The 24,790-nt window shown below is 40.6% G+C and overlaps 1 protein-coding gene across 3 annotated transcripts; it reads left to right on the top strand.

Annotated features, from left to right (window-relative positions):
* Window positions 1–1,763: 1,763 nt before the first annotated feature.
* Slamf6 (SLAM family member 6) lies at window positions 1,764–20,878 on the top strand. 3 transcript variants are annotated; one of them, XM_042682100.1, is made up of 8 exons: window positions 1,764–1,992; window positions 10,593–10,919; window positions 15,320–15,583; window positions 15,996–16,028; window positions 16,439–16,477; window positions 17,412–17,491; window positions 19,840–19,914; window positions 20,263–20,878. In XM_042682100.1, the coding sequence occupies exons 1-8, from the start codon at window positions 1,944–1,946 to the stop codon at window positions 20,308–20,310; spliced, it is 915 nt and encodes a 304-aa protein (XP_042538034.1). In that variant the 5' UTR covers window positions 1,764–1,943; the 3' UTR covers window positions 20,311–20,878. The 3 variants fall into 3 exon arrangements, with proteins under 3 accessions (XP_042538034.1, XP_042538035.1, XP_042538031.1); XM_042682097.1 differs by having other exon boundaries at window positions 1,767–1,992; window positions 15,996–16,109; XM_042682101.1 differs by lacking the exons at window positions 19,840–19,914; window positions 20,263–20,878 and having other exon boundaries at window positions 15,996–16,146.
* Window positions 20,879–24,790: the final 3,912 nt, after the last annotated feature.

Genomic DNA, 24,790 nt, shown 5'->3' on the forward strand with positions numbered 1-24,790 from the left:
TCCCTGAGAACTTTTGCTCAAAGCTAACACTTTACCACTTTGAGCCACAGCTCCACTTCTTGTTTTTGCAACATTAATTGGAGATAGTCGCACGGGGACATTTCTGCCTGGGCTGGCTTCCAACCACGATCCTCAGATCTCAGCCTCCTGAATAGCTAGAAACCACCAGTGCCCAGCTTCATTGAAACTTTGCTGGTTCTTGACATTGCTTAATTTATGAATCATTCTCATCTGAGCTAAGTTCTATATGACGCAGTTTCTCAACCAGGTGCTGGTGGCTCACGCCTGTAACCTTAGCTACTTAGGAGGCTAAGATCTAAGGATGACAGTCTGAAGCCATCTGCAGTGATAAAGTCCATGAGACTCTTACACCAATTGATCACCAAAGAAGCCAGAAGTAGAGATGTGGAGCAAGTGGTAGAGCACTAGCTTTGAGCCAAAGAAGCTCAAGGACAGTGCCAGCTCCTGCCGCAGAACTGGCAACCCCTCCCCCGCAAAAAATAAAGATTAATTTTTTTAAGGTTTTCCTTTAGGCATTTGCAGTTTTAATCTGCCACAGAGCTGCATGAAGAGCTGACCTCCATTTGGCCCAATACATATCTAAGGTGGGAAACGGGCACACATTGCTGTGAGTGCTACAGAAAGACTATGGAGCCATAAAGGTCTGCACAAGGGGTTATGAGTAGCAACGTACCACAGACCCTCTATTCCCTTAAGAGAAATGTGTTTAAATTTAGACATTTAAAAACAGCTTGTCTGTATGGGGGAACTTAAAAAGCTACACATGAGCCCACACAAGGGGCACACTCAGAAAAGAGATGAGAAGACTTCCAGTTTCACTTCAGGCTGTGCATTCATCCATTTTCTGATGCTATAACAATATACTTGGATACTTTATTAAGTTTTTATTTGTTTGCTCGCTTGCTCACTTGGTTGCTTGTTTGCTTTTCAATGTTGGAGATCAGATACAGGGCTTCACACATGCTAGGCAAGTGCTCTGTTACTAAGCTACATCCCCATTTCAAAAAAGTTTTCTTGATCTCTCAGCACTGAAGGCTAAAAATCCAAGATTGGACAGTCTTGTCTTGGTCTAGATGAGGGCCTTATTAATGATGGTGTCAGAGTGTGGAAATGGTGAGTAGAAGGTAATTTCATGGTGAAACAGGGAACTAGGGGGATTCAGGAGGGGCCAACACACTTTTGTGGGAATGAACTGGAGTTCTTCAGGATACAGTTATCCCATCCAATGGCCTCATTACCTTTCACTAGGCTTCATGACCTCCAGGTTCCACATCCTCTCCACATCACCACACTGAAGACAAGGCTTTCAACATATGAACCTCTGAGGGACACATCCAAGCTACATCCAAACTCTAGCAGTGTGACACAAATAACCAGAGAAAGACCAGATAATAGGCAAGGGATAGCCCCATCACAGAACTAGTTTATTAACCCTGGAAATGATAGCTATTTTTAAAAATTGTAGCTCTTCCAATCTACAGATTTAAAAATTACAGAGTATACAAAATTTGAAAAATATAGCATATTCAAAGGAACAAAGTAAATGAACAGAAGTTGTCCCCCCAAAAGCCCAGACATCTAACTTATCAGACAAAGGCTTAAATATGCTGAAAGGAAGACAAAGAATTAAAGAAACTCAAGAAATAGAGGAATTGAACAACACTACAAACAAATAATCAGATCTAACAGACATGTGCAAGTACTCCACCCAACAACACAGAGCATTGTTAAGCTTAATAAATTTTTTAAGTTAAAATTATTTTCATGAGCAATTTAGTAATGAAATTCAAAATTGGTAGCAGAAGGAGTTTTAGTGTGAGGGAGGAGGAAGTCTCAGTAAGAAGTACTTTCAAGTTATGACAGAATAGCAGGAAGTTTTGATTGCCTCAAGATCACCAGTACCTGTCTCTACTTCTCAGAAGATGTTCTGGCTGCTTCCATCTCTCCCATTTGTCTTCTGCCTTGGTTCAGGTAAATGCCTATCCAAACCCACATAGCTGCTGCGGGACTCCTGCTTTGGTGCAGCCAGCTCAGTCTAAATTACAGCTGGCTGGCTGGCTCTCTGCTCAGGGATCTAGTAGGGATGGCAATGGTTCCTGATAAACTGCCACCTTTCTTCTTCCACTTTGAGTGCTGCAGACTGAGGTGGTTTGGGGATGGCTACTTTAACTGGATTTGCCTGTGAAGTACATGTTTTCTGGGACCTAAGAAATGAGATTCTGTAAGCCATGATGGTTTGGGGTTTATAACCAGCAGGTTGTTGTGTAAAGAGAACTCAGGTTAAGTAAAATGGTATACCATTTAGCTATTGTACTACTGTGTGACTTCTTCAATAGGTTGCTTACCCTTTCTGGACTTCCCGATGATAATCTAAATAAATAGGCCTCATGGTTTCCCTTATCTGCAATAACTAGTATATGTCTAGGACAAGCAGGAGAGGTCAAAAGCTATGTACCTATGACCATTTAAACTGATGCTAAGCGAAATGAGCCCCAAGATAGGGACATAAGAGGTTTTGTCTTTGTTGCTGTTCTTTTTAATGTACTTACAATGTACTGTGTGATTTTTTTTGTTGTTGATTCTTTGTTTCTCCCCCCATGGTATAACCCCTGTTCAGTCAATGTATTTGATTCTTTCTGGTGCCCTGCATCTTTTTTTTTTTTTTGGTCAGTCGCGGGGCCTGAACTCTGGGCCTGGGCGCTGTCCCTCAACTCTTCAGCTCAAGGCTAGCGCTCTACCACTTGAGCCACAGTGCCACTTCCGGTTTTCTGAGTGTTTATTGAAGATAAGAGTTTCACGGACTTTCCTGCTCGGGCTGTCTTTGAACCTCGATCCTCAGATCTCAGCCTCCTGAGTGGCAAGGATTACAGGTGTGAGCCACCGGCGCCCGGCATGCCCTGCATCTTGTATACATTTTTCTAATTTGGGGAGGGGAAGGGAAATAACAAAATGCTGAAATAAGGATACAGGATGACCCACTGTAACAATGAGACTTACAACACACTATGCTGAAAACTACAATTTTGCCGGGGGGGGGGGGGGGGGGGGGGGGGGGATGGTAAGAGGGAGTTGGGAGAGGGGAGAGAGGAGTTGGGGAGGTAGGGAGGAAAGAAGAGTGTAACAATGCTCAATAGGAAATGGACTCATTACCTTGCTCATGTAACTGTTACTCCTCTGTACACTATCTCTACAATAAAAAAATGTATATTTAAAAAAAGAAAGTCTATGGGGGGAAAAACAGAAAGCCTTTGGTTCAGTTTAGCCCAACTTTCTGGGGCCAAACCAAAGCACCAGAAATAAATAGTTCTGTTGTCTTTTGCCATGTGTAAAAAAGAAAAAGAAGTCTCCAGCTCCAACTGGATTTGATATAAACCAAATGCTTAGTCCAGCTATGCTTTATACAGCAATCAAAAAGGAACTGACTGATGTAGATTGTTTCTTATTCCTGACTGCCTGCTACATAGAGAAAAGTGAAGTTTTATGTCTTTTGGGAACCCAAAACTTGTCCATTTGGGCTGAAGTATAGTCTTAGGGAGAGTAGTCCTGAACAACAGAAGTAGCTCAGAGCTAGCATAGAGAAAGTTAATTTTTTAATGGCATTTATTGAATGTTTATCTATTTCAGATTCTGAGCCCAGTGCTAAGCATACATTATGTTTAGAAGTCTCGACAATTCTTTGAGTTTAAACTATTAATATGTCCACTTTAACAGGAAAAACAGAGGCTAAGATTATTTAAATAACTTGCCCAAATTACACTAGCCAGCATGTGACAAACTCTTGAAGAGTCTGAGAAATAAGGCCAGTTGAACAAACCTGTCAGCTGCACAAGAGAAAACAGAGATAGTCATAGCTGTTGAATTAACTAGCTGGTTAATTTAGAGGAGTTTGAGGAAAGGAGGATTTCATTAAGTTACTCCATAAATAATTATCTAATGCCTACAGAAAGTGTGGCTGGCATTGTAATATTTTGAGGGCATATATTGTAAGCAATACTAACCCAGTTTATGTTCTTGGGAAGTTAGGATTTTAGCAGGAATCATACCTATAAGCAAGTAAAATTGTACATTAGGTAGTGACAGAAAATAAGATGAATATAATCAGGGGAAATGCATGTGAAATGTAGGGAGGAGAGCAACCACATCTCAGAGAAGGCAGTCAAGGTGGCAATGTTGTAGAGGAGCAGACATGGGAGGAAAGCAGGTTCGATTTAGGACCTGTTAGTTTTAAGATATCAGGCTGACATTCACAAGGAGGTTTCTTTCTTTTTTTTAAGCAGGCAGAGCAAGTTTATTTGAAAGCAAAACAAGAGTATAAAATCTCCATAGAGCAGGATCTCAGAGCTGGGAGTCTTATGGATTCCTCTTGGAGGATGTACCTCACAAGATGTCCTGAAAGCAGGGCTAAGGAGACTTGAGAGTCATTGGCATAGAAACAATCAATGAAGCTAAGGAGGAAATAGCATGAGGACAGAATCTCGGGGAATATGGTATAAGTAAAATGCAAAAAGAGAAGGGAATTCTTCCATTCATTCCAGAGCCATTTCAAAACTTGCCGGAAACGGGTGGCTTGAGTTTTTAACCTCCTTGTAAAGCGAAACCTCCTCTACAATTATTCTGAATGTCTTCGTGTTGAAATTACTCTCTCCCCATTGCTGTGGGATTTTTCTTAATATTCTACAGAATATGCACTGTTCCAGTCCCAACTTCACAAATGAGGGGGAAAAAAGTAACAAAATGCCTAAGCAACCAGCTTAATGCTAGTTACATAGTTGGGGATGGGGAGGGTAGAAAGAGAAACACACTTGACTATGTCTGAGAAGATAGGGATTCCATAGCCCAGCTGGAGAGCAGGTATTTCCAGGGCTGAAATGGGGAGGTGTCCTACCTCTGTGATCTGTGTTCAGGCCCCCTTCACGATGTTGCTTAGCTGACACATAGTTTTATATATTCACATGCACACACACACACACACACACACACACACACACTACTACTACTACTACTACTACTACTACTACTACACAGTATGGTACTAAGAAAAAATGAAGCTAGCTGTCATGATAAAGGAAACCCAGGGGACCATCTCCGGATAGGTTTGGTAAGGAATAGACTTTCTGGAAAAGCAAGATCTCTGAGATTTAAGGGGTTAAAAGAGAGGAGTCAGATTAGGCAGGGGGAATTGTACATGTAAAGGTCCAGAAGAGTTTGGAGAGACTGAAGACAGGAAAAGATCACAGTGGCAAGAGTGTGGGACAAATTAAATTTTTCTCCGGAAGAAGCTTGAAGGGAAATTAGTCATTTCATGTTCTCAAATAGGAAATGTAGTTAAAAGACAAATACAAACTATGCTGCGAAATAATCTCACTTCCTTTAGCTCAAGCCTTGGCAAAATGAACAGAACAAAGCCAGGTTTGGTAGTACAATCTGGTAGCCCCAGGATGTGGAAGGCAGAAGCATGAGAATCTCTACTTTGAGGCTAGCCTGAGCTATAGAGTGGGATCCTGTCTCAAAAAAAAAAAAAAAAAGTTTTGTGCCTGTCCTGGTGCTTGCACGTAGGCCTGGGTGATGTTCCTGAGCATCTTTTGCTCAAGGCTAGTGTTCTACCACTTGAGCCACAGTGCCACTTCCAGCTTTTTTGGAACCATTTATTGGAGATAAGAGCCTCAGACAGGACTTTTCTGTCCCCACTCAAAAAAAAAACTTTTTAATTAAAAAATTTAAGAAAGAGAATTCAAATCCTAACACAAATGGAGGGGAGGAACTAACAGGACCAAACAGTTGTTAGAAACAAAATCAACCATCTTGAGGTCCTGGAGAAAATGAATCTCATCTCCGTATCCATTTTGTTCTTTGTAGATGGGAACTTGTCAGATTTTAATGAGTATATAACTGAATTGATAATTTTACTAGAATGTTGATTCTAGGTTGAGGGTTAACATGGACCACTCTGAGTAGCAAGGTTCTAAATTCTAGTCATATGGAGATTGGGTGGTAGGGAAAAATTAAAAACTATTTCTATCTTTCAAGAAGTATATATGAGTGTTCTGAGATTCAGGTGAGAAGACTGGTTAGAAAGGTAAAGTGGTCTAGTTCTGAGATTTTATTTTATTTTTATTTTTTACTTCCTTATTTTTGTGGTGCTATAGACCAAGTATGTACTTTCCCGCTGAGCTATATCTTCAGCCCCGTTCTGAGATCCGGAGTTAAAACTGTACAAGCCTCTGCAGCTAAATGATTAGAAACTGATAGCCCCCCACCCCTGAGCAGTGAAGTCTACTTTTTACCAACCATTCACACCTTCAGATGGTTATTTTTGCTCATTACAAGAAGAGAGTCATTTTATGTATGAATATACCTATGTCTTTCCACCTCTCAGAATCTTGTGGTCTATCTCCACTGTGCTCTCGCTAGCCTTCTCTTTCAGTTTTTGTTTCTCATTCCAGATCAGTTGTATCTCTATCCACACTATTATTAAAGTGAAATTCCAATGAGACAAAATACTTTTTAAAGTGTACAGTCCCATGACATTTCACCTCCCATTTCTCCCTCTCCTCTCCCCAGCTCCTAGCAAACACCAATTTGCATTCTATCTCCATGGAGTTGCCTATTCCAAGTATTTCATATAAATGAAATCATACAATATATGATCTTTTGTGTCTGGCCTAACAAAATGTTAAGGCTTCGTTGATGAGATTGTGATCCAATGTCCTCTGATGTTTAAAAAAAGAGTTTTTATTTTGATCAAGTAGAACATATTTGTTCTTATGTTTGTGCTTGTGGTATCACATCTAAGAATTTATTGTCAAGTAGAAGAGCATGTGTATTTTCCCCTATGTTTGCTTCTAAGAGTTTTATGGTTTTCTCTCTTACGTTTAGTTGACTAATGCAGTTTGAGTTAATTTTTGTATATGGTAAAAGGTAAGGGTCCAACTTCATTCCTTCACACATGGATATATAATTGTCCAGCATCATTTACGGAAGAGAAAATTTTTTCTTTATTGAATGGTATTGGCATTCTTATTTCTGGACTTTCAATTCAATTCCATATAAATGCATAAATGTCTACTCTATGTCAATAGGACCTTTTGAATTTAAGGATTGACTCTTTTTTCTTTTTTCCAAACTGCTCTCTCCACCAATATAAGCAGAAACAAGCTCATCCTTACAAAGCAAATAGGAGCTTGTCACATAGAAAAGGTAAGGAAGAGCATTTTAGGTAGAGGGAGCCATAGTTAAAGCAGTAAAGAATGAGGACATTCTTGAAAGGTTACTAATTATAAAGTAATGGAGATTTCCTACCTATTATTCAGAATTCTCTTGTAACGTTATCTCTTTTTATTTGTTTTGTTTTTTGGGTCCAGTTGTGGGGCCTGAACTCTGGGCCTGGGCGCTGTCCCTCAGCTCTTCAGCTCAAGGCTTGCGCTCTACCACTTGAGCCACAGCGCCACTTCTGGCTTTTTTCTTTTTGCTTATGTGCTGCTGAGGAATGGAACCCAGGGCCTCAGGCATGCAAGGCACATGCTCTACCATTGAGCCACCTTCCCAGCCCCTAACGTTATCTCTTGTGAAGTACTTCCTGACCACACCCAACTATCCCTGTCTAACATTCTCCCTACATATTTTCCCACAGAGTACAATACCTCCATCATATCAATATTTAGTGTACTAAAATTGTGTTACATTATAGCAATACAGAAAAATAGGCATAATGTCTACTCTCAAGTTTAGAAAGAGGAAGGAAGTAATCTATAACAAAGAGAAAAAAAGCCTAGCACTGATGGTGCAGTAGTTGTACAAGGACAGTGCAGTAGTAATGTAAGGACAATACAGAGACAAGCCCCTCTCCTAGATAAGTGCTTAACCCATCACACCATAATAACTAGTCATTTACTTGTCAAGTTCCTCTACCAGGTGGCAAACCCAGAGAATCATGGGATTATAAATAGTAATATCTTAATTTTGTCTGATGCCCGGTATCCAGTCCAAGAACTGATACTTAAAGATAACCAAAAAATATAGTCTGAATGCCATGGTTTCTAATTTTTTGTTCATTGATCAACATGGAATTGGACAAATAGTAAAATAAATGACTTATTAAGTAAACTAACAAATCAGGAGTGGTATTACATAATGATAATAATCCCAGCCCTTGAGAAGTGAAGATAGGATCATGAGTTTGAGGCCAACCTAGGGCTACATAGTAAGTCCAAGCCACTAGGCAACATAGCAAGACCCTATCTGAAAACAAAACAAACTACAAATAACCCTAATAATTGCAATTTTATCAAAGCAAGAGAAATAAGAAAAGTGCTAAGCAAGAGAGGATCGGTATCTGGCAAATCTTTGAACCACTGTGTAAGAAGAATTGAAAAAGAACCAAGAAAACAAAGTTATAAAATTACAAAGTATGTCAGATGATGAACAGTACAGAAAAAAATAAGTCCAAAGGCAGCTGGATATGCAGGGCTGGGTGCAGGTTGGTAGACAAAAGAGTGAAAAAGTCTTCTTCTACTAGAAATGTATTATTTACTTTTTTTCTGTTGGTCTTGAGGCTTGAACTCAAGTCCTAGGCATTGTCCTTGAGCTTTTTTGCTCAAGGCTAATGCTCTACTACTTGGAGCCACAGCTCTACTTCCAGTTTTCTGGTAGTTAATTGGAGATAAAAAGCCTCACAGACTTTCCTACATGGGCTGGTTTCAAACTTTGATCCTCAGATCTCAGCCTCCTGAGTAGCTAGAATTACAAGTATAAGCCAACAGTGCCTGGCTATCATTTGCTTTAAAAGTGTGAGCTACAGGAAGACCTGGAGGGAATGGGAATGGCAAGTGCACAAGTCCTGGTCTGTTCAAGGAAAACTCAGGTGGTCTGGAGCAAAGTAAACAAAGAGACACAGTTAGGAATGAGATGAGTGAAAAAATACAAAAGTCAGATCATTTTGGTCTTTATATACCATATAAAGATTTTTTTGTTTTGCCTTTATTGTTTTAATTTTTATTCTAAGTACAAAAAGAAAAGCACAAAATAGTTAAGTATGAGCTCCATGGATTATCAGGTAATGTCTATGCAGCCAAATGTGGGTAAAGACATGGAACATAGACATCAGCACCCCCAGATTCCCACGTAAGGCTCTTTCTGCTCTTACCTCTCCCTCCTTCCCTAAGATAACCATCTTTCTGACTTCTATCAGCAAAGATTTAGATGGCCTGTCGTATTTGTTTTCAACTTTAGGTAAGTGAAATTATAACATTGTGTTTCCTTTTGTGTCTGGAGTTTTGGGCTCAAGATTTTGCTTATAATATTTACCCATTTAATTCTGAAAGGGAAAGGGGGCCAAGATCACAAATAAAAGTATGTCAAAATGCTGATGGGACAGACGCAGTACAGCAGGGAATTGAGGGTGGCAGTTTCATATGCCTGGAATCCATATGACAGTTAGGGAAAGAAAGAGGAAGTATAAGATCCCTAAATGCCAAGTGGATTATCTAGACACCAGAAGGCATATGACCCTACACTCACACACACACACACACACACACACACACACTTCCTTTCCTGGAAAATAAAAAGTTCCGATAAAGTTGATATCATGGTTATAGCTATTTATTCATGTGTTAGACACAATACAGAGTGCTGACATGCAAGGATAACCAAGGCATAGTCAGACAGATGGCCAAGTAAACAGAGAGCAAGAAAATAGTACAAGTGCTAAGAACTTGACAAAAGATACTAAAGAAGCATCTCTGTCAGCATACTTCTGTAAGATCACAGAAGCATCTACTGGGATCATTTTACCTTTTTTGCTCAAACACTGAAGGCTCTAAATAGAGTCATGAGAATGCAGCCATTATGTATTACTTTGAGCATTAATGCATCATGAAAACAGCAAAAAGTATTTCTAGTCAAAATTCCTGGGTTCAACTTGTGACTCTGCTATTCTTTAGTTGTGCAGCCTGGGGAAAGTTAGTTCACATCTGTGTCTCTGTACCTTTAGGAGCTATAAATGTAGATAATAATACCCATCATGTCTATCTCAAAGAACTGTTGTCAGCGGCAAATAAAATAATGCATGAGAATAATTGTGTAGGTAGTAAATCTCTGTTATTGGTCCTCTAAAGCACACAGTCCTACTTTTGTGACACATAGTAGGTAATCAGTAAATGCCTTCATTTACTACAAGTCTTCTGACTTGCAATTTGGAGAATCTATGTCAAAAGTTGATATAGTTCCTTGTCCCTTACCACCTGATGCCCAAAGAAATCAAAGGCTAGCAGATCACAAAGTATAGTCATGATCCCCAAGTAACCACACCAGCAGAGCACTGAGCTCTGAGATAGGGTCATATGGACCAATTACTCAATTTAGCCATGAATGCTAGACATTTTGTTGGAGATGGAGCCATTGGGTATGGTTGTCCATTGCAACGCTTCTAATGATTTCTCTCTTCATCACATCTTTTAGGTTTGTTTCAGAGAGCTTTGACAAACTGACAGAGTTCAGGGAAATGGTGAAAGAACTGGGGCTAGAGTGATTGTCAGGGGCAGTTTTACAGCCTTTTCCTTCTGTGTTTCCAGGAAATCCAGTGTCGCAAGGCAATTCGACCTCTCTGGTGGTAAATGGGGTTCTAGGGGGGTCAGTAATCCTCCCCGTGAAGCTTCCTGCAGAAGTGGATGTATCGATCATCACCTGGCATTACAATGGAACAGCTATTGTCACCATAGATCTAAAACATGAGTTTAAAATGGTGCTAAATCCAAGGTGGGGAGAGCGGCTAAACTTCATCCAGATGTATTCCTTGAATCTCAGCAACCTGATGATGGCAGACACAGGACATTACAGCATCCAGTTCACCACGAAAACGACCACTATAGTGCCTTCTGGTTATACTTTGAGGATTTTCAGTGAGTCTAAATGTGAGATTTAATTATGTAAGGGCAAAAAACAAATTGCATATTTTAAACATATATGATTACAAGTGTGCACTGGCATCTAGTATAATGTGGATGGCATTGAGAGTCACCATGAGGTTCCACAGTAAAACAACTCAATGACATGACACAGTCAAATGGTGGCAGAGTTGAGAATAGAAGAACCTGTCTTGTGGTTCTCTACCAAGAATCCAGTATATCACCTCACTAGAATCAGAATCCTGAATCACTCTACCTCACCCAGTAAAATAGTCCCTTGCAACCAGCAATCTAATAGAATTAATGGAAGTGGAATATTAATGACACTGTTAACATGTGTATCACGTGTCTATCATCTAATCCTCACAAGGCTCCATGAGATAGATATAATCTTATGTCTAGACCCAACCTCGTCACAGTCACAAATGTCAAGTGATTGTCCTTCCCATATGATTTATGTACAGTTGAGGCTGGGAAGGTGGCTCAGTGGTAGAGCGCTTGCCTTGCATGCCAGAGGCCCTGGGTTCGACTCCTCAGCACCACATAAGCAAAAAGAAAAAAGCCGGAAGTGGCGCTGTGGCTCAAGTGGTAGAGCGCAAGCCTTGAGCTGAAGAGCTGAGGGATGGAGCCCAGGCCCAGAGTTCAGGCCCCACGACTGGACCCCCCAAAAAATAATAATAATAATTTATGTATAGCACAGTGCGTATAGCAAAGTGTTCTATGCTAGTGAGCCAACAGAGAAAAAATTCTACTGTCAAGGTCGATATCTAACAATAGTTTCCTTCAATGGCTCATGTTAGTCATCACTCAAAAGTCTGCCTACCCTAGCTAGCCCACACTTGTAATCCTAGCACTTGGGGATTGAGACAGAAAAGTGGTACTTCAGAGGCCAGTATGGCCTATGTAGTGAGACTGTCTAAAAACAAAAACAAAAAAGGACTGTCTGGGCTAGGAAGGTAGCCCAGTGGTAGAGTGCTTGCCTTGCATGCATGAGGCCCTGGGTTCGATTCCTCAGTACCACATAAGCAGAAAAAATCCAGAAGTGGCGCTGTGGCTCAAGTGGTAGGGTGCTAGCCTTGAGCTGAAGAGCTGAGGGACAGCGCCCAGGCCCAGAATTGAGGCCCCACGACTGGCAAAAAAAAAAAAGACTGTCTTCCCAAGATAAACAGATGAAAATTTCCTCATTATACAATTATGGAAACTAAGAAAATTTATGAATTTATATCATAAAAAAGCAGAGATGTCCTAAGAGGCTTTATGATAATTGCTTAGCAGGAATGTTTCATAGGAGATTCAAGCATTAAGTTGGTCACCAGACTAGACAACTTTAACTTTTTTGTTTTTGTTTTTTGTTTTTGTGCTGGTCCTCTGGCTTGAATTCGGCGCCTGGGTTTCATCCCTTAGCTTCTGTGCTCACAGCTAATGTCCTACCTCTTGAGCTACAGCTCTACTTCAAGCTTTTTGATAGATCCTTAGTGGAGATAAGAGTCTCACAGACTTTCCTGCTAGTCAATTTTAAAGACCACTGAGATTCTGAAATGTCAGAATGTAAGACCTAGAATCCTTTTGAAGGCCTTTGGTTTAAGATAATTTTAAGGTACAAATAAATTACTTGCTAATCTTTAGTATCTTCTCATATTTGATGAGTGTGCCACTTTAATCAAAATCATGTCCTTGAAAGAATGTGACACAGATTAGACAAGTGTCTCAGGGTAAAACGGATATTTGGAAAAGTTCTGAGCAGGAAATTCAAAATAAAGGAGTGAAACAGCCCCAGGGCAGCAGATTCATTTCCTGAGGCTGTCAAAACAAAACAAAATGCCACAGCTCATGGCCTAAACAACAGAAAAGTATTCTTACAAAGCCCTGGAGACTGGAAGTCCAAAATCAAGGTATATACAGGGCTATGTTATTTTGGGAGGCCCCAGAAGACCATCTATTCTTGTTTCTTCTAGCTTCCTTCTGGGAGGCCCTAGAAAGACCAGCTTATCTTTAGCTCTCCCAGCTTCTGCTTGTTATCTGCATTCCTTAGTGTTCCTTGACTTATGGCTGTATCGTTCCAATCCCTTCCTCTGTGATCACAATTCTTCTCCTCTTTTCTGTTTTCTCCTCTTTTCTCTTATAAGGACATTACTCATTATATTTAGGGCCTACACAGATAATCCAAGATGCTCTCCTCATGTAATTTAATTTCATTTGCAAAGACCATTCATCTAGAAGGTATTATTGACAGATTCTCAGAAGTAGGACACTGTGGGCTGGGAAGTTGGCTCAGTGGTAGAGCGCTTGCCTTGCATGCCTGAAGCCCTGGGTTCGATTCCTCAGCACTATATAAGCAAAAAGAAAAAAAAGCTGGAAGTGGCACTGTGGCTCAAGTGGTAGAGCACTAGCCTTGAGCTGAAGAGCTGAGGGACAGTGCTCAGGCCCAGAGTTCAGGCCCCACGACTGGACTCAAAAAAAAAAGTAGGACACTGTTGTTTCTTTGGGAGATCATTATTCAAACCACTACCAGCAGGATCACCCTGTCTGATCAGTGATCATCAAGACAATGCTAGACCCATGGGAAGAAGGGAAACATAGACAGTGGAAAGCCTGAGAACAGATGCCATACCAGGCTCTATCACATTGCTGAGACAATATTTTTCAGAAACTATTGGAAAAAACAAACAAATGGCTTCAAGAACAACAATGTTCCTAGAGCTCAATTCATGCTCAGGAATTTTGGAGTATTTTTTATTAAAAGGTAAACACACAAAGAAATAATGTATAACATCTACCAACTGTTTCATAGCACTGCAAAGAAATTTCAAAGGATAGATGTGATTTGCTTCAAACATTAGCCAATTATTCTCTATGTACCAAGATACAGATGGAGAAAGTGTGATCTTATAAACAAATTATCAATTAATTAAGAATAATTGACTAGATTACAGTGTTAAGGAAAACATTTGAAGAATTTGAAGATATTAAAATTATGTTTACTTGTTGCATAGACAATATTTGTTGGCCAAGGTGCTCTTCTAGAATATGTCATGGAGCTGGCATTCTGGTTGGAGAGTAGAAGCAGGTAATAATACACATTGTTTATAAACAAATAATATGGTGTCTAAGGGAGCTATGAGTGTTAATAACAACACTATAGTGAATAACAGGAGTACCATGGAGCAGGGAGCAGGGATCATTTTTTTCTAGCAATGCTGAGAATGGAATCTAGAACCTTGGTTAAAAAGTAATAAAATAAGCTGGGTGCTGGTGACTCAAGCCTGTAATCCTAGCTAGTCAGGAAACTGAGATCTGAGGATCATGGTTTGAAGTTAGCCTGGGCAGAAAAGTCCTTGAAACTCTTATCTCCAATTTAAAAAAAAAAGCCAGAAGTGGTGCTGTGGCTCAAGTGGTAGAGTGCTAGCCTTGAAAACAAAGAGGCTCAGGGACAGTTCCCAGGCCCTTACTTCAAGCCCTGGGATTGGCAAAAAAAAAAAAAAAACAAGTAATAAAATAGATTTGTCAGGTTAGATATGGACACAGGATGAGATGTGACATTCATGGCAAATAATTGCCAGCCCTGTGCATCCTCATAATTACTTGAAAAGTAGGTATTGTTGCCTGATTTTTCCAGATGACAAAAGTTATTAATAATTAATAGGATGTATCTATGGTTATATAGTCAATAAATGATAAAGCCATGATCCTACCCCACATTTCCTGATTCAAAGCCAGTACTCCTCCTATACACAAAGTTCAATTCTAAGATCATATATATACATATATAATCTTCACAACTCCTACTCAGCTAATGAAGATTGTTCAGCTTCTTCTAATCTTCTGATCCATTCTTTGTTGAATCCTCTTTTCTTCAAGCCTGCAGCCAAGAGCAGGTCAGGAGATTTTTCTTGACTTTCTGTCTTTCTAGTCCTTGATCTCAGAAATTTCTGCATCTCATACCCCCTCAAATGACTGAATATATTGCATTCTGTGCTCTCTGGAATGCCTGCTTACTCTTACCTCAGGACCCTGAATTTAGTCTCCAAATTGGTTACAAAAGGTATAATCCAAGGCCTAGAAGCAGCACAAGTGATTACCTGGAACCAGGTCATATGAACAGCCCCAAATTACTCAGCTAGTTGATGGCAACCTTAGTCTCCTTTCCCATTCTTCTTATTGGTTATTTGGTCTTATATTGATGTCTCTTTCATTTGATCATCCTAGACCTTGCTATTATCAATTAGGTAATCCCAACAGAATCTTTTACAGAGTAAACAGACTATAGCACACATCAGAGATGGGATTTCAAAAAAAAAGAAGAAGAAAAAGGAGAAGAAGAAAGGTAAAGATTCTTTCACAGGGAACTGAGTCGAGCAATTTGTCCTTAACCTAGGTCTTTTCTCTGTCCATAGGACAATTGAGAAACTTAAAAGTTATCAACCATGTTCAACTGTCTGAGAACGAGACCTGTGAAATCCACCTGATCTGTGCTGTGGAAAATGCAGACGATACAGCCTCATTCTGGTGGCAGGACTCAAGAAACATCTGCCTCAATGGAACAAACTTTACTACCTCCTGGGACCCCAAGAATTCCAGTGGACAGAACTATACCTGCATAGCTAAGAATCCAGTCACCAAATTATCTCTGTCTGTCACTGCCCAGAGTCTCTGCGAAGGTAACAGTCTACCCTGGGTCACTCTGAGAGCCTTGAGCAGCTGTAGCATGTAGCATATCCTCATATGCTGCATGATCTCCAAGATAGTAGCAGTGGGAAGCAGCCAAACAGCAGCTGGAAGGGGACATGCCTCTCACCCATGCCCCTTTCTATCTCTCCCCAAGCACTCCTCTGAGAGCAAAGGTCTCAGGTAGGCAGGATTGCTTTCTCCCCCATCTCCACCAGGCCCTCTGTCACATGGACTCCCATTTCCCAGAAGGCCTGCCAGAGTTCCAGAGCTCTAATATAGATGAATACACCCAGCCCCTGCAGAGAGCCTAGCAGAGACCCCATAGAGGCACTGACACCAACACTCTGGGCCCTACTAAATGTGTCTCAAGACACACTTGAGTGGTTTTTTTTCTTTTTCCAGGTGTCTTAACTAAGGAAAATCTATACCAAGGAGGTACATGGATTATAACTACGTTTGTTGTCGCCATACTTATAATCATCCTTGTGTGCATACTTGTTTGGAGGAAAAGAAGAGGCAGGTTTTCTTCTGAATTTTCTCTCCAAGGGTGCAGGTATTTAGAGTCTGCAGTCTCTCATTGCCAACGATCTCTTGTGAAGGACAGTTGAATGGGGTGGGGTGAGGGATGCAAACCCTTGCTCAGCTAGCCCACTGGCATGACTATACACCTGCTAATATCCTGAAGGAGGTGTCCTATTGGGAAAAGCAAGACTCAGCCTCAGAGTCCATCTGCCCACTTGCTCTATCTTTTGGACACATCTACTGACTCCTATTGGGAGAAGAGTAAGAAGGCTTTTCTCACTGCTGTCACTAGTTTCAATTTCCAGTTATGTTTTTTTTTTCAGATTCTTTTCATGTTTCTTCTGAGCAACCTCAGCATCCTGGTAAGCATCAGACTGTTAACTGCCAATCATAAAGTAGACAGGAAGCAATGCATGAAGAGGTCTAGTCAAGGGGCTGAATAATAAAAGAGGAGGAAATCAGGACATCACTGTTTAGACAGACCTTATAGTATAAGGAGAGATAACTAGACATGAGACACCCCCAGCGTCCCTCACAAGCAAGTGAGGAATTTCATGGTTTCCTAGAGCAAGATTAGGGTCACTACCAGGGTCACCAGAATAAAAAAGTGCCAGTGAAATTATTTGTGGCCTATCCATTGTCACAAAAAAAAATCCAACTCAGAGACAGCTTGAGCCTCAAAAAAGTAAAACCAGACTGCCTATGATTCTGTCATTTCTGTTCAGCCAGGGCATGGGTAGTATACAGATAGAGTTGAAAAAGAAAATATGATTTAGGGATGGAAATGCAGACTCTGGAGTGGGGTTGGCTTTGAATCTCATCCCATGAGTGAGAGTTAGGAGACACATTGTTGCGGAGGGAATACCAGGTCTGAGTCAGAAGATCTACATTTGAGTTCCTATTTCATCAATCAGTACCTATGTGACTTTACACAAGTCAGTTTGCAGTTCTTCATCTCTACAATGGTCAAATCCAAGTACAAAGCCTCAGAGGGCAGCATTTCCAGTTCTTCCCTAGGCAGTGTCACTCAATCTTGCACGTATCTGAGGGAGACACTGAAGCACAAGGGCACAAGACCACCTCTCACCCAAGAGATGAGATCAGATGAGAACCATATGACTGAAAAGGTTCTGCTTTAACCCAGAAATCCAAAGACTGTCAAAAATGAATGAACCCTAAAGGCAAGGCCTAGAACAACTAATTTGGGGGAAACAGAAAATGCTCTGGAAAAAGCTAGGCCCTGGGGACAACAGCCAAATCCTTGTACCACTAATGTTGACTTTTTTGTGTTAACAGTACAGTCCTTGCAAAACTCAGCAAACACCTTAGTTTCTCCAGGAAGTACTGTGTATGCGCAGATCACTCATCCAAGACAGGTGAGTCCATTCAGCCTGGTGTTCCATAATTGTGGCTGTTTGTTGTTGTTGTTGTTATTGTCATTCTTTAACAATGACTAACTACAAACCATCACCACAATTATCTGACTGATCCAAATGGTATTCACCACTGAGGGGAGAAGATAGCAACAGGAACAGCAAAGTTATATGAAAAACCATTCCGGAGTCTGACAGTCTTTCCCCTAAAAGAACGTTTACTCCTACCTTGTTTTCCACTGGTTTCTAACGGCTTGATGCATTAGTACATCTTTTTTATTTGGTGTAGTTACAAGCTGTCTGAAGTACAAATTAGATCTTCCTCTTATAGCCTGGAGAATTTGGTGAATACTTGCTGAACCTGTGCTGGTGGCTAATAACTATAATCCTAGCTACTCAAGAGGGTGAGATCTGAGGGTCACAGTTTGAAGTCAGTCTAAGAAGGAAAATCCCTGAAACTCTTGCCTTTGGTTAACCAATAAAAGGCCAGAAGTGGAGTGTGGTTCAAGTAGTAGAGTACCAGCCTTGAGCACAAAAGCTAAGGGTCAATGCCCAGGCTCAGGAGTTCAGGCCCCACACCATACCAACACAATATATATATATATATATATATATACATACATACACACATACATATATTCATACACACATATATACATACACACATATATACATACACACATATATACATACACACATATATACATACATACATACATACAAACGAGGAGATCAGGGTTGCACTAAGCTAGGGTTTCCAAAGCAAACTACTGCAAGCTTCTCACCCTGGATGTAATAGGCACATTAGGGGAGTTAAGAAATGATCCCTAAGGCTGGGAAGGTGGCTCAGTGGTAGAGTACTTGCCTATCATGCATGAGGCCCTGGGTTCCATTCCTCATCACCACATAAGCAGAAAAATAAAGCCAGAATTGTCCCCGTGGCTCAAGTGGTACAGCACTCGCCTTGAGCTGAAGAGCTGATGAAGGACAGTGCCCAGACCCAGAGTTCAGACCCCATAACTGACACACACACAAAAAAAGAAATGATCCCTAAAGAGAGGAGGGGCAAGAATTTGCAACTCCTCCATAGTAAGAGATTTTAATTATATGGGCAGCCCTCATTCCTCCTCTCCCCTTTAGCAACATAATAGGATGGCTGTAGCCAAGCATCAAAAATTTCCGTCACTCTTCTGTCCCCACCACACACAAAGCACCTGCAGTGGCATGTTTCTAAATAATACTATACATCCTGAAAGTCCAGTCTTATGCCCTTGAAAAACAGTCAAAATAAAACTTGGCATTCTGAAGTTGGTGAAAACAATGGCCAGATAGAAGTCATGGATTTCCTAAGCAAATCTCAGGTATTTGTGAAGTCAGATCCTTGAAGAGAGGGAACAAGAAAGGCTAATTGTACTTGCCCCATTTGCCTTTCCTAATTCCTGTTGAGGGCAAGCTGAAAACAGTCTCCATCAAACCAGAAACACTAATCTCCAGTCAACTTGTTAGCTGCCCCTTTCCGGGGGGCCGAGGTGGGGGGACCGGAATAAGTTCTCTGCAGAGGTCTTGATAATTGTCTAAATACTCCCAAATGTCAGAAATTGTGAAGAAATCTACAAGACACATGGGGCTGTTACTACTACAGCATATATTCCAGGCAAAGCCATTCTTAAGATCAAGGTGTTCCTGGTCTGCCAGTGCCTAATATTTTAGGAGACCACTACAACATGGTGCCCAGGTCTTTAAAAAGACAGGGATAAATAGAGCAAGCAAAACATGCAGCTACAGTCATTGCTAACAAAAAAATTCAGACAAAAGATATAATGTAATAATCATCGGGTATATAATTTCACACAGCCTTGCTGGGGTGCTGCTATTTTGTTTGAGACCCAAGATATACCCCTAAAACCTCACAGGTCTGAGCTGTTGGTGCTTGGTCTTCTACTCCTCTTTATTTTGACAGTACTAGGGCTTGAACTCATGGCCTGAATGCAATCCTGAGCTTTTCTGCTCAAGGCTAGTACTCTATCACTTTGAGCCACAGCTCCACTTCTGGTCTTCTGGTGGTTAATTGGAGATAAGCGTCGCATGGACTTTTCTGCCAAGGCTGGCTTTGAATTGTGATTCTCAGATTTCAGCCTCCTGAGTAGCTAGAATTATAGGTGTGAGCCACTGGCGCCCAGTTTAAGGCCTCATTTTTGCTAGACAGGCTGCAATTTAAGTCATACCCCAGCCCTTTGCTAGTCCTCTTGCTAAACATTTCTTGGTTTTGTCATACTGCCTTTCCCAAGAATGGGAAATGCATGGATCTCTTTGTCTCTTTGTGATCCAAAAAAATATGTTTCTTTTTACAGGAAATGGAAATCCCAACACTAAAGAAAAATGATGATTCATTAACAATTTACTCCATCATTAATCATTCCAGGGAGGTAAAGTCATGATCAATCCCTATTTTTCATATTCTTATCCTTCTCCTCAGTCTTCTGATTTTCACAATAAAATAAATGTAAAAGGGCGATTTTACAGATGCCCAAATACCCACTGGCTGTCAAAATCCTCAGGACATCACCAAAATGAAGTTATTTTGTGTTTAGGGTCAATACATATAACTGAGTTTTCAACAATCTTGGGTTGTTTTGTTTTTGTTCACTTAATCCTGCTTCATGCCATCAGTATCCCTACTATCTAACTGTCAGGGCTGTCTTGCCTGGTCTAGTCTGGCAGGCTACTGTTCTGATGTCTATTAACCTATATCATTTTCCTCTTTTTTCCTGTAGAGAAAGCCCTTTTCTCCCAGGGCAACTGGCCTTAATGACATCAAGTAAGTTGCTGAAAGACCTCAGCATATTTCAGGAATGACCCATCTCCTGATCCTAAAAAGGAAAGCTTGGTTTTTGGTTTTCTTCTTGGCAACAGAATCTGAATACCTAGGATTCTTGCTTCCCAGTCCTTCAGACTTGATCCTGCTTACCTAAGTCATACACCTAAGAAGTGACAACATCTCCAGCCTGTAATCCAAATAATGCTTTTCAATCCAGTCCAGGCAAAACCTATTTCCATTAACACTCCTGCTTACTGACTTTCTCTATGAAGCTAAATAAGCAGAGTTTATGTTTGACAGGTTATAAATTCAGCAGGTGATCACGTCTCTCCTTTCAGAAAGCAACAGGATCTGACTATTAGAAATAGAATATAGTATTTTGGCTAGGTGTGCAGCACCTGGAGTTGGATGGCATGGCATGCATATCCTGAAACATCATTTACTAGACATACCTCCTACAATGTGTTTCCTAATCTCTTGGAACATTAGTCTTAAAAACTGAAGGCTGGGAAGGTGGCTCAGTGGTAGAGTGCTTGCCTTGCATGCATAAGGCCCTGGGTTTGATTCCTCAGCACCGCATAAGCAGAAAAAGCCAGAAGTGATGCTGTGGCTCAAGTGGTAGAGCGCTAGCCTTGAGCTGAAGAGCTGAGGGACAATGTCCAGGCCCAGAGTTTAGGCCCCATGACCGACAATGACAACAACAACAAAAACAAAAAACTTGAAGAAACAAAAAGGGTGGCAATACATCAACTCTACTGCTCAAACCAGGAATCGAAGTCATCCTTGACTACAGCTTTCAATCACCAAATGCTTTGAAATCTACTTCCAAATTTATCTTGAATCCATTCACTTTTCTCCAGTGACCAACCTATAATCAACTTTCACCACTTCTACCTGGAATACTTCAATAGCCTCTGAACAACTCTCCTGATTTTGCCCTTGTAGCTTCCAACCCATTCTCTACAAGAAAGCTAGCATACATAAATCAAATCCTTCCCTTGCCTGTTTACAACCACACAGGCTTCCCATTGCACTTGGAAAGAGATCCAGTCTCCATGATCCTGGGTGGTCTGGCTTAGACTTAGGTAGCATAACTCTTCTCCTGGCCCCTCTATTCACCCTTCCTGACCATTCAGCTTCACTGACAGAGGAAGAGGTCCTCTCTGTTATTTACAACTCTTTTATTGGTCATGGGGCTTGAACTCATTATTTACATCTTTTTCAAGGTCCTTCCTCTGTCTGCTGGGTTCTTCCTATACTTTAGGTCTCACTTTAAGAACTTCCCAGAAGTAGATTGCCTTTTATTGTTACACCTTCCATGTTCATCATTCATCCTATGTATTTATTTTTATTTGTTTAGGTATATTTCTCCCATCCAGAGGTGAGGATTTTTTCTTCTGCCAGGGGCCATTTGGATATTTATAAAATCTTATATGCGCTTAGACATATGAGAAGCATACTTGTCTGTTCCACCATGTATCAAGTGATTTTGAGGGCCTTACACAACACACTGGCCAAATATTCCTCACCCCTGGATGATTATAAGAAGTAGAGATAATAACTATTTTGACAGAAACCCTAACATCTATATTGTGTTTAAGTGACTATCCAATGTGGTTGTATGAGAATTAAATAAGACAATTCAATGGGCCCACTAACTGTATACTGCCTGTGTATTCAAACAAACTTGGGCTGAAAATATTTGGGGAAAAAAATATCATTACTAAAAATGTGTACTTTTTTCTTGTCATTATTCCCTAAATAATATAATAAGGAAATTGTTTATACTGTATTGAGTTGTGAATAATATAGATATTATTTACAGTAGACAAAACGATATGCTCAAGTTATACACAAGTACTACATCGTCATAAAGAACTGGTGTGAAAGGTTGGGGGGTATCTTAGAATCAATCTCCAAGGGATTCCAAGGGCTGAATGAATACTTGCAGCCTTTATCATAGCACCTGGATAACGCTGATGTCACTCTTCCTTGCCAATGCTGTTATTTATGTTATTATTAAATTTCATTCCCCAGAACTCACAGAATCTCATAAACTTTTGGCATAATAAGAAAAGAGAAAAGTTACTGCTTGTCCTGCTTCTACGTCACTTCTTGTCTTGACTCCATTTTTTAATTCTTTCTTTTGTTGGGAAGTATTTTCCAGCTTGTTCGGTGGGTCTGTAGAGTTTTTGCTTGTTTCAAGTACTGGAGATTGAACTCCAGAATGTAAGCTTGCTCTTTAATAATCTCATAGTAGCAGGAATTAATTCCCATCAGATTTGTCTTGATTGGCTAACCTAGGAAAGTACTGAAAAGGAAAAACAAGTCCTCCCTACTTTTAAGTAGTCCTCAATCATACCACAAAGTGATCACAAACTCTGCGTGTGTGTGTGTGTGTGTGTGTGTGTGTGTGTGTGTGTGTGTGTGTGTGTCCCTGCACACGCCATCCTGGAGCTTGAACTCAGGACCTGTCCACTGTCCCTGACCTGTTTTTTGCTCAAGACTAGCATTCCACCACTTGAGCCACAGTTCCATTTTTTGGCGCATTTTTTTGGTGGTTTATTAAAAATAAAATAGTCTCAAACTTTCCTGTCTAGGCTGACTTCAAACTGTGATCCTCAAATCTCAGCCTCCTGAGTAGCTAGGAATATAGGTGAGCCACCAGCACCCAGCTATGGTCATACATTTTTGGTCAGGTCTGAAGATCACTGTTCATATCTGTGCTACTTCTTTCATGGCAAACTAGACTTTCTGGTCCTTACTCAGCTCCCAGAATGTTCCAAACTCCCTTTTCTGCTTCTATGCTTTAGCACATTCAATTCCAATTCCTTCTGGAACATGTACAGAGAGAGAGAGAGAGAGTTTATCTCTGTGCATTCCTCAGGACCTAGCCTCTGTATCATTTCTCTGTATCATTTCCTTGGCATACTCCCCCTCCACCTCAACCAGATCGGACTTTCCAGTTATATATTCTCATAGATTTCTATATTTCTCCAGACAGTTATGAAAATGTTAATTTTGAAGCTGAATGCTGATGGCTCATGCCTATAATCCTAGCAACACAGGAGGCTGAGATCTGAAGATCACAATTGGAACCTAGCAGGAAACTCAGTGAGACTCTTATTTCCAATTAACTGTTAAAAAGCCAGAAGTAGATCTGTGGCTCAAGTGATAGAGTGCTAGCCTTGATCATAAACGCTCAGAGACAGTGCCCAGTCCCTGAGTTCAAGCTCCAGGACTGGTTCCAAAAAAAGTTCGTTTTATAAGCACATATGGAATTGTGCATGTGTGTGTATGTTATAGTTACAGATATGAATGTCTCTGTTGGACTCTTAAGTTCCTAGAGAATAAAGGTTGTGTCACCAAAACCTAAATATTGTTGAGTGAATGAACAAATACAACACCAGGGTACAGATGAATGGGATAACATTGTTAGTCTATAACCAACGTTGGCCAATGCAATGAACATCAGAAGAGATTCTTAGGTACATAAGACAGGTCTTTGAGGGAGTCACACCAGATGACAAGCCCCAAACTTTCTAGTTACAATGGCCTAAACTGCTGCTGAAAAGTCAAATTAGATATGAACCCTCTCTTTTTCTTCCTTCCCCACTAGTGTTTCCTCCATTAGCCCACATCTGACTACCTTTAATTCCTTTTTCGCCAGATCAATACAGTAATTAGTACTCTAGGAACGCTTTTTCTTAGTTTCCATTCTGCAGGGCCATTATCCAGTCCAGAGGATCCTGATCCCCCGTCCTAATTTCACAGTCTCAATCCAGACAGCCTATAAGCCACAGAACCATGGAGCATACCACAGTCCCATTCTAATGCTCTTTGGCCCTTCGTGCCATTCATTGATACTTTCACTACTCCAGGAAGAATTCCAGATTTTTACATGCTTTACATGTTCTTATCCATACCAGCCTATTACCTATATAGTGGTCCTTAGCTCCTTGGCTGTTCATTAGAGTCATCTGTGAAGCAGTTGAAACTGCAGTGACAGAGTCCATCCTCTAGAGAGATGGATTTGATCAGTCTAGGCTGGGAGTCAGATAATAGTATTATCTAAGCCCCTGAGGGATTCAAGTATATGTGATAGGAAAAACATGTTACTTACTTTTTTATTTTCCAGTTTTTTGAGATAGGGTATCACTATGTAGTCTAAGCTGGCTACAAAGTCCAAATCCTATTGTCTCAGTCTCCTGGGTGCTGAGATTACAGGCCTGTGCCACCATGCACAGATAGAAGCATTCCTATTTATATTCAGGTTATATAAGGATGGGTTTTAAATGGAAATTAATTTTCTCAGTGAGGTTCTGTGTTTGCCCTCGGGTGCTTTAAAACTGATGGCATCCTTGTGGATCTGAGAAACTAAACTAGGGTTGAAATATCTCCCAGCATCCCCAGTCACAGTAGAAGGCATTGCCCATCTGTCTTCTTTCCTCAGAGCCAGCAAACAAGGAACCAGGAGAAAACTA

This window comes from Dipodomys spectabilis, unplaced genomic scaffold (assembly GCF_019054845.1).
Source record: "Dipodomys spectabilis isolate Male_0828 unplaced genomic scaffold, ASM1905484v1 ptg000069l, whole genome shotgun sequence".
NCBI classification, from domain to species: Eukaryota; Metazoa; Chordata; class Mammalia; order Rodentia; family Heteromyidae; genus Dipodomys; species Dipodomys spectabilis.

Excerpts from the sequence above, each read along its gene's own strand:
- Slamf6 (XM_042682097.1), top strand. The coding sequence starts at position 1,944 with ATGTTCTGGCTGCTTCCATCTCTCCCATTTGTCTTCTGCCTTGGTTCA. Across the intron at positions 1,993-10,592 it reads TGTCTTCTGCCTTGGTTCAG|GAAATCCAGTGTCGCAAGGC; the intron begins GTAAATGCCTAT and ends CTGTGTTTCCAG. Across the intron at positions 17,492-19,839 it reads AGATCACTCATCCAAGACAG|GAAATGGAAATCCCAACACT; the intron begins GTGAGTCCATTC and ends TTCTTTTTACAG.